Source organism: Lycium barbarum, chromosome 7 (assembly GCF_019175385.1).
Source record: "Lycium barbarum isolate Lr01 chromosome 7, ASM1917538v2, whole genome shotgun sequence".
NCBI classification, from domain to species: domain Eukaryota; kingdom Viridiplantae; phylum Streptophyta; class Magnoliopsida; order Solanales; family Solanaceae; genus Lycium; species Lycium barbarum.
The window spans coordinates 129,676,333-129,687,308 of NC_083343.1; the positions used below are offsets into that span (position 1 = coordinate 129,676,333).

Genomic DNA, 10,976 nt, shown 5'->3' on the forward strand with positions numbered 1-10,976 from the left:
TTTTATCATTCACACTACTAAAAAATCTCTATTTTCCGACTGATTTTCTACTCAAAAATGTTCAGTGGCTATTTCCTACTGAATGTCAGCGGGAAAAACTTAAATAGTGATGTTTTCACACGGAAAATGTAGGAAGCTTCCCAACGTTTCAGTGGGAATATGTTTCCTACCATGCGTTTTTTCAGTGGGCTGGTTTAATGGGAATAAGGTGAAAAAATTATGTTTTATAACACAAATTTCCCACTAAATGTTGGTGGAAAAAACTATCTTTTTCTTTACACACCCATTACTTTCTCTCTTTTGCACCCTTCTTTTACACACCCATTACTTTCTCTCTCTTTGCACCCTTTTTTTGCTTCGCCAAATCAAGCCAAACAATTAGAGTCACAATGCAAAAGTCCAAACGTAAATCAAGTGATCAGAGATACAGATATTTTGTTCCTTACGTGGGGTGATAAAGGAGACCAACGGATGACATGCTGCAATAAGTTTAAACAAGTCTAGCTAGATAACAAGAATGACTTGAGTTTTTTTTTTTTTTTCAGAATAAACTTTTAAAATATGATTTAGTTATATATTGAAATGATCTTTTTGATTTTTTTTTTCCCACGCATAATCAACAGTGGAATAGAGAAGGTCCAATTGAACAATATGAGTTCAGTAGAACTTTCAACTCGTGATATTACGATTTTTTTTTTAATTTTCAAATTGTGACAGCTTGACTATTTGGTGCTGTATTTGAGAGACAAATTGTGCACAATTTGGATGTTGGAAAAGATATTAAATAAAAGTTCAAAACCCTCAAAGAAATGCCCATTAATATCAAGCAATTGAATACAAGATTGAACAAACAAAGCAAAGGGCATGAAATTATTGTTACAATTGACTGACATAACACTAAGATGATGATATTCTGGTCTTCTTTGAAGATGAAGAAACTAAATCAATGGCACATCCCAATGGCCATGCTGCTCCAACAAGGTAATTTTTGTATTGGACATCATGCATCACTGTTATGTCTTTGTATGGATTTAGTCCTGTCCAAAGATTCACAAGAAAAAAAGAAGGTAAGTACTTATATATGGAGGAAAAAAAAAAGCCAAGCAACAAATTAGCTTCTAGTTGTCTTTATAGGAAATACAAGTCAAAGTATATTGATAGTATAAAATATTCACACTTTAGGAAGCCACCGCTTATTTCTCAGGACAAAGGAGGCTCAGTGTATATAAGTTAAATCTGATATACTAAACAACTAGTAAATTAAAATAATTTTACAAGTTTCCGAAAGAGGTAGAGAAAATACTTACCAAATCCATCGACAAGCAATGTGTACTCATATACCAAGTCCATGCATAAGTATGGGATATTTCTATCTTGAGTGTTTGGAAATACAGTTTTTACATCTGTTGCTTTTGTCTGGCAAGCAACTTTAGCTGCATTTAAGTATTGAATTGGCTTTGCTATAGCAGATGGAAATTTTTTATCAACAATGCCAACCTACAAATGCAAAATGAACCCCAAATCGAGAATTATAAATTGTAGACAAAAATTGATGATATATACCAAAGTACTATTAATCGTATAATAAGAAGTATAAACATGACAACAATGGCAACCACTTTACATACATCTGAGTGTCGAGTAAGTTGGGTCGGTTACGTAAATTTTCACTACTGATGTTGTTCTATTTGTACTTCATAACTATATAGCAAGACGGCGAACCGTTGTTCAGTGGCGCTCTTGACTGAGATATTCTAAGAATGAATGCACATATTTATTAGTTACTATGTGATATTTTCCTGATGAACCAAGAAGCCATGAACCAGAACATAAGAGACAAGAACGAGAATACAGGTGGTACATGGCTATCGTCATCTCGTACCCTAATCATGTATTGGGTAATTAAGTCCCGCAACGAGCTCGACCCTCGTGTTTAGTTATCAACATTGAATTTGGAACTCTGGACAAATTGCGGTGGTAAGCAGGAGGAAGGTGAGGTGGTAACCCCTAAAACTTTGTCTAGAACCGGATGTCCAATCGTGTAGGTAGGCTCACTCTAACCACTGCAACGATATTCTCTTTACCCACTTCGTTGTCAATATATTTAATTATTACCTATATTATTGTTCTTTTTTTTCCCCCAATGTTTTGTTGGTTTATTGTATATAAAGAGAACTTTTATTTTTACCTGAGCACCAATGTCATAGAAAAATGATGACGCATGAACAGTCTTTTGTCCGGCACCACCACCACCATTCCACACCCCATTGAATGTGCAATCCTTGTTCTTGCATTGTTCATTGATGTTAAGGGCCTGCTTAGTTAAATTCCTGCATTTCTCCAAGCTACTACCTCTTTTTGGTGCTTTTACTTTGTAGTCCACTCCTCCATATGAATAGTACCCTTCAGAAAAAAAAAATGTTGTTATATTAGCATTTGACCTTTCATGTTTTGAATAAGAAATATTACTAGTAGTAAGTCACTATTAGGGTCACAAGTAGTATATGATACAATTCTTACATAGAAATGTTTAGGTCTTACAAGTTAGTGTGAAATTTATTTATACGACCTTTATAGTTTCATGAGTTCATCTATGAGTTTAAGTTCTACGTATATAAAATTTTCAAGCTATCAGTATCAGGTGAAGTTGAGTTACAATAGCAAGTTCTTCATAAGTGCAAGCTTGATATGGTACTAGAAAATGGATAAATAATTATGTAAATTAATTAGCACAATGGATCTGTTATTACTTAAAATGTTTTCATTATTGTAAAGATTAAAGGCAAAAAGTCATTAGAGATTAGAGATATAATATATACCATCATATCCTTCCAATGCGCAAGGATTAGTCTCATTTCTTGAAGCCTTGAAAATCTCTGCTCGACCTGCTAGTTGCCCATAGTTCAAATAACTGCATACATACATCATAAAAGTACAAAACATTATCAATATCTTGGGTGAAAAAAGTATGTTATGATCCATTATACTCACCCTTAATCAGAGGTCTGGGTTTTGAGTGTCGGAAACAAATAAAAAAAATCTAGCAATTCGGTGTGCTTTTCCTATTAATGGACAAGTCTTTTTACTTACTGAATTCTGAATCCATATTTTTATAGACAAATAAATTTTTTAGTGAAGTTATGCAGAACTTGAGCCGAAATTACTTGATTTTATCGAACCGTATTATTATTGTGGCCCCACCCATAAAGTGAATACCAAACAACCAGGTGGAAAACCAAAAAATATATGTAAGGATATGACAAACCTGTGTACATAGAGGTTATAATCTGTTCCCAGGAGATGTTTTTCTTGAACATAGGGTTCTCCATCAACATTTTGAGGAGCATTTGCTAATTGTTCCTTTGAGATGGCATATGCCATTTGGACTGAACCACCTCCAAGATCAATTGTTGCTGTCGTACTTTTATAATTTTTACCCAAATTTCCCAGTAGATAATTCATTGCGACCTATTAATAAATAACAATATATATCAAAATAAATAAAAAAATTAATTAGGAAATATCTTCAATTTGGGATAGCTACTTAATAACAGATTTTCCACTCAATTGAGATCTCTCACTTATCATTATTTGATGTTTACTTTTAAATTGGAATTATTTATTAAACAAAAAACTAAAATGAGAGTTACGTGTTACTTCCTCTATCCCAATTTATGTTAATACACTTTCTTTTTTAGTATGTCCAAAAAAGAATGACACATTTTTATATTTAGAAATAATTTAACTTCAACTTCCTTTCTACCCGTAATAAAATGATTTAGAGCCAGACAAATATTTGTCTTATTTTATAATACAATTTTCAAAAGTCTTTCTTTGTTTCTTAAATTTCGTGCTTAGTCAAACTATATCACATAAATTAGCGCAGAGAGAGTAGTATATAATATTCTGAGGCCTCTCAGTATCCGAAGGGAGAAAAAAGAAAAGTCAAAAATCTTTACACATAATATACACACATATATTCGTCAACTATTTTTAATTTATGCAGTTGAATGACCGTCTATTTAACTAGGTTAATTCTTTAAAGAAAAGAAAGAAATAATAAATTATTTATTTATTTGTAACTTACCCACATGTAAGAGCCTTCTTGAGTGCCATCAAGAATAGTAACCCATTGATCTTTGCTATGGAAGGTGCTTTCATTCTTGACTAAAGCTCTCACCTTTATATATTGAAAAGGACAAAAAAGTTTTATTAATTAATTAGTAAAGTGGATTAAATATTTTTATTATAATGAAATAAATTTCTTCAAGGCAATCATAGTAAGGTATGATGAAAACATATATATACCGCTTGTAGAATTTTTTCAGCTGCATCCCCTTTTAACATCCTAAGACCTGCTGTTGCCTGTATCATTATACACACAAGAAAAAATTAAAAGAGCAGCCAAAAGCATTATTAAACGTAAAACAATTCTAAATGACAGAGAAATATTAAATAACCAACTTGCATTGTGCTAATCTGAGAAAAAGAAAAGTGCTTTCAGATTTGGACCATATGCCTTTATTTTATGATAATAGAATGGTATATTACGCTAATAGGATTTAACTTATATATGAGTTGTTAGTGCACAGAGTTATTATATTAGCTATTAGCATAATTTAACTTCTTGTAGCGAGTTGCTTGATTTATTTCCTAGGTAACTAATTTCACTTGTTATGAACAATTTTTTTTTTTTAAATTCTTTTTATTTCTGTTGCAACTTATGGATATTTAGACAACGACGGTCTAAATATCTTTATGAGGAAACTGGAATTTTGGAAAAATGTTAGATCACAGTCTAAAATTATTTTGTAAGTTATTTACTAACACGGAATGCTTTGTGCACTTGTCCTTTTTTTATTCAAAAACATTAAATCACATTCTAACATTTTGTCGGTAGATTAAACATATGTGAGAAAAGAATTAGACTTGACTCTAACGTTACGCTGACAGGTAATTTTCATGGTCTAAATTTACGCAACTTTTAAAGATAAAGACAAAATCTAAATAGCAGCATAACAAAGGAATATTTACATAAAGTAATTGCTACCTTTTAAATGATCTGATAGTATAAAAATATTTCTCAATTTATAAAAATTAAATTCATGTCAATTAACATATGATAATCAAATATGTATACTGACCCCAAGTTCCAAGGGTGTTTCAGATTGCAATTCTTTAGGAACAGCACCTTCAGCTCCCTCTAGAAGTGGCTCCAATGAGCTGGCTGCAGCTTTGGGATCTTCTGCATATGAACTTAGACCTGGATTTGTCTGCAAAATAAATCAAGAAGTAGCTTATAATTAATTGACATGGGATTGTAACAATCCTCGTGTCCAAGCTAGACATTTGGATTTTGGATCGTAGAAAAATATACATTGGTGGCCTAACATATATAGGATAGCCTACGTATATGGTTATAATAGCATGTAAGTAAAATAAACGTTAAGCATAATTCTGGGTTACTTAAAGACAAATTCTTATTTTCTGGATTACTAATTCTAAAGACAAATTCTTATTTTCTAGATTAGTAATTCTAATTTATGTAAACAATCACTTTTAGTTATCTTTTAAGTAACTTAATAATGTAAAAATACTTTAAACTTATAATTTGATGTTTCTAGTTATAATCTAGAGTTATTAATTGGCTACATATACTATCAGTTTAAAAGAAAGTTTTACACTATCGGTCACCTAAAAAATTAACCATAACGAACTATTCAGAATAAGTGGAACTAACTAACCAAACGTATGAAACAAACTCTTACAAATTAGATTGAATTAATAGTCCTATAAAAAATGTATATAGTGTTTGTAACTTAAATTCAGAGGTTTAAGCTAACAAAAGCGAATTTTACTCCGTAAGATAATGTGAAAAAATATGGGAAAATATATATTACCGCCATGAAAAACTCGATATTGTTGCCAATAGGAAGAAGTTCCATTTTCTCATTAAAACGAAAAACATGAACTCTGCTTCCAGTACTTCCAGCATCAAATATTACTGCATAATGTTCTGATTCATGGCTCAATAAATGCCTCCTCAAAGGTATTTGGGCATTGACACTAGCAGAGAAAAAACTAAGGGAAAAGAGCAAAAATATGATATGAAAATGACTATTTTGGTTCAACATTTTGCCCTTCACCCCCTATTTGAAGATCTGCAAAAGCAAAGTAAGCAAGTTATAAAGAGAGAAATATATAAAATCTATGCATTGATTATGTAAAAGGTAATTACAGGTCACTTTCTTAAATAAGTATTGAATGATAGATAAAATTAATGGTAAGTACTTAATCTGCTAGAACAAATTAAATTTCGTTGATAATGTGAAATTTTCCATGTAATCAGTATAGTTAACTTAGAGACAATATATTTATACTAACAGAAAAGTGTTAATTCCCAATTGAAATCCCAACAAAATTTGGCTCTTCAGTAAGGGGTTTCCAACTAAAAAGTTGTTGCAAACTTTATCGATGGGCCAATTTCGACGGATTCCAATGAAAATTTTCGTAAGACATTAACGATTTTCTGATACAACACCTAGGGCTAGTGCATGAATCTGTAGTCTATACACGACTTGGAGAGAGAGAGAGAGAGAGGTTAAAAAAATACTAGGTAATTTTTTTTTATATGGCTAAGCCTTGATAGAACACGTTACCCGACATGTGTACTGATAAGAGTTAGTAGGTATCTAGGAAAATTAACTGAAGCGAGCGTATTCCATACACCACAGTCACAAAAAAAAAAAAAAACACTTAGAGAGAAGGAAAAAGAGATACCTTACTAGCTTGTGAGGTGAAGATGATGAAGCAAAATGGTAATCCTGTGCCCTTATATAGCCTCACATAACTAACCCAAAGAAGAGTTACTCATGGAAACGTGTGATATTAATATTATAAAAAAATATTAATCTATGTTTGATGCGACAATTATTTCTTTTTCCTGTTTAAGACTTTATTATCCCTGTCTGTCCAATGAGATCAAACCTTTCATGTTATATCTATATTTTATTAATATTTAAGTATAATTGATCTGTCATTTCAATGAGACCAAAGCTACGATTTCATACATGTGAAAAGAGACCCATTGTCTGAAATTATTGTACCAGTCACCCGTAGACCTTTAATATAAAATACTCCTTCCGTTTCAATTTATGTGAACTCATTTGACTAGACACGAAATTTAAGAAAGAAAAAAGAAGATTTTTAAACTTGTGGTGTTAAATGAGTCACATATAATTTGTGTGGCTGTAAATTATTTCATAAAGATAAATTATTTTCAATTATATATAGAAAAAGATCATTCTTTTTAGCACAGATTAATAAAAAAATAGGTTCGCATAGATTGAAACAGATGGAGTATAATACACCAGCTTATTGCTTTATCGTTTTATTTGTTTTCCTCCTTCCATGGATCAGATGGCATGATTATATTGTTTTCTTTATTAGATTAGCATCAAAACTTACATGCTATAAGGATTTAAGTTATATATTTTGACGGTATAAATAATTTTTATATTATTTAATGCAATTTAACCAATTTATAACAAGTTATTATATATAGGGGCATTTATGGGTTGGTTTGGATAATGTTCCTCTAAAAGGAAATAAAATCAATTGAGTCAGTTTTTCAAATGTTGAAATCAAACCAAATTAATTAAATTGATTTTTCATTGCTTCGTTTTTTGTCGATTTTTTTTTTGTTAATTCTAAATTTTATCGATTTTCTTGAGAAAATATATGACAATATACTTCCAACAATAAGTTATATTCCAGCATAACACTTTCAACTTAATTATACATTAGAAAGGAAGACCAATCCAAAAAGGCATGGCCATATTCAAAACGAGCGCAACCGTTATGATACTAATATGATGATTCTCTGGTCTTCTTTGAAGTTGAAGAAACTAAATCAATGGTTAAATAAATATTTATATTATCAATTTGGTTTGATTTCTTCAGTTATTTTTTGTCTAAAACCAAAATCAAAGCAAATCTTTTCTATTTCTAAAATTAAAAACCAAAATTAAATCTAAAAAGTGTCGATTGTTTTTTCTTCGGTTTGATTTGCTTTTTTGGGTTTCCATGCACACCCCTGGTTTTATATAATCTTATTTCTCAGCTTATCATATCTGATTTATTACATATTAATATTAGTCACTTTACCTGATGATATATACTGTCAATATACAGAAACAAAACTTATAATATTGTTGCCAAGTTAAAAAGTTCTGTTGTTATACCTTTTCGCTGGATCACACATGGTAGGATGTTAAATGTATATTTTATTTATTTATACATTCCAATAAAATAATATCGCATGTTGCGGGGGTACCTTTTAAAATTTGTAAGGTAATAAAATTTGAATTCACTTTTATTCATCTACCGTTTTGACAAATTTGTCAACTTGGATACACTTTATAATTATGCACTGTCTTTTTGATCTTGAGAAATCGTGCGATTTTTTTCCAGAGAAATTACACAATTCAAATATATAAACATGATGTATTTGATCAAGTTAGATCTAAACCGTTTTGAAACTTAATTGTTTGCAAAAATGTGTTGATGTGAAAGATATTTTATACGGTACTGAGGTAATTAAGAAAATGAGACAATTGAGCTCCATGTTGGAGTAGTCTTCAATAATTCCTAAAAGGATCAATTTCTTTCTTTAAAAGGAGGGTGGGTGGGAGGGAGGGGGGTGATGTGCCGCGAAATTACGGGATATTCGATGCTAATTCCTTAAGCTTTTGTGACTCTTCAAGCACTTTTGTTATTACTTTTTGTGTATTTATATGTTGTTTTGTCGGATAAGATGCCCGGAGAGCATAACGGAGCAAAACAGAGCAAAATAGAGCAAAAATAGAAGAAGAAGCACTTTCTGGCAGCACATGCTAGTAGCACTTGCTGCAGCATGTTGTGCATGCGAGCAACATGTGCTGACAGAGATATTTGCACAACATGCTACGGTTTGGCACAACATGCGACTGGCATGTTGCACATGCGACTGGCATGTTGCACATGCGACACAAGATGTGAGTAGCATGTTGTGCACGCAGGGTATTTTTGTCCAGATTTTGTTCCCGTTTTGGCACTTCTATAAATAGAATGCTAGGGTTTGTAAAACTCATCTTTGGCCATTTCATACAAGTTTTGGAGACTAGGTTCCTACACCACACTTTGGGGTTGAAGATTTGAAGATTTGGTTGAGCATAATTTCTTAAACCTTTAATTCATTTCTTCAATTCCTTGCTTTGTATTGTATATCTAAGTGTGTAGTATTTATTTTCTTCACTTGAATCTTGTTTATGGAAATATTCTATGATTAAAGTGTTGGATGAAACTCTTGTTTTGCTTATGTATTGAATAATTTTTATTGCTATTGAAGTGGGTCTTTGTTGATTTAATTAATCTTGTTCTTTAATGTTTCTTAAGGGATTAGCTAACCCTAAGACTCGCCCATTTACTTTGATTGAGCTCGGAAGAGGAAATCTAGGTTGGGAAAGATTAATTAACAAGAATTTGGGTCATTAAACCCATCTAATAACTTGAGCTAGGAATAGGAAAGTTACTTGAGATTCAATTGGTTGTGCTTGATATCACACTCTAAGGCTTGGAAAAGCTTAGAGTGAAATTCATTGATTTGGTTGGAAGACTTTCAATGAGATTTTAGAAACCATTATCTATTAACATAAACCCGCTTTTAGTTGTAATATCATAAAATATATTGGATCGTTACTTAAGAGCTCCTTGTATCCAAGCTTGTGGCTATTGATCATTTTACCCGCTTTCTAGGTTAGTTTATATTTCCGCATTAGTTATAATTTTCTCAAAAACCAAAATATTATCTATCGTTTGGCTTAGCTTGGTAAGTGAAAGTTCCTTACTTTCTTAATCGCTTAGTATATTGTTCCCTGTGGGATCGACCCCGACTCATAGTTGGGTAAATTATATTGCATACGACCGTGTACACTTTCTCTTTAAGGAGTGGATTTGGACGTTATCGGGGAGGGGGGGGGGGGGTGATTTTAGTAAATAACTAAATATAATACTTGGGGTAAGGGTCAAGTTGGTGAATTACATAACGCACTTTTAGTGCCCTATGTAACCAGCGCAATTTGCTAAGTTGGTCGTGTCATGTATATTACAATTAGTGTATCCATTTATTACTATGCAAAAGTTTCCATTTCTAAAATATATATATTTTTGGTTGCAAATCCAACTTTCTAAAATATTTATAGCATTATTTTTTTCTAAAATATTTATAATATTAATATAATGTTCTGATACCATAAGAACCTTTTAACAAATTTTTATTCTCTTATCTTTGATATTTATGAAAAAGTATTTATTCTTATAAAAAATATTTATTCTATTATTGTTTGATAATTATATTTTTTAAACAAAATTTTTAACCTCTTGTTCATTGACTTTTGCTCCCTTTTGTTAGTTAGTGTTTGTTTAGCTAAATCTAAAAACAATCTAGTCTATGATCTATTTATAACCGACAAAAGTAACTAATTTTCTATTATAATTGAGGGTTAATTATTTAAATACTCATGCAATAAAAATTAATTCGAGATACACCCCTTGTATTTAAAAATCGAACATTTACACCATTTATACTATGAGAACCATGCACATACACTCTTTATGGGGTATAGTCGCAACTAAATGTATTTTTAAAAGATAAATTAAAATTATAAATAACATAAATTACGTAATAAAATATGCCAACTATTGTTATTAACTTTCTCGCACATTAAGCAACAAGTTCTTTTAGTTATATTGAGTTATAATATTTTATTATATAAGAATACCTCATCTTTAGTTTCTTTATTTATTCTTCCGCTTTAAAATTATTTATTCCGATAAAGTGTCATTTGCGTAATATTTCATAAGAAGTTAAGTTTTTTGTTTGAAAAATTAGGAATACATCACTATAATTAAGATTTTTTAGTTTTTTTTTTTTGCCA

The 10,976-nt window shown here is 30.9% G+C and overlaps 1 protein-coding gene across 1 annotated transcript; it reads right to left on the reverse strand.

Annotated features, from left to right (window-relative positions):
- Positions 1–785: 785 nt before the first annotated feature.
- On the reverse strand, positions 786–6,800 carry LOC132604399 (apyrase-like). The gene is made up of 10 exons (XM_060317893.1): positions 6,781–6,800; positions 5,901–6,161; positions 5,145–5,273; positions 4,309–4,365; positions 4,088–4,180; positions 3,266–3,468; positions 2,820–2,911; positions 2,189–2,403; positions 1,308–1,497; positions 786–1,037 (listed from the first exon to the last, which is right to left on the reverse strand). Exons 2-10 carry the CDS (start codon positions 6,132–6,134, stop codon positions 898–900), a joined length of 1,353 nt encoding a protein of 450 aa, XP_060173876.1. The 5' UTR covers positions 6,135–6,161; positions 6,781–6,800; the 3' UTR covers positions 786–897.
- Positions 6,801–10,976: the final 4,176 nt, after the last annotated feature.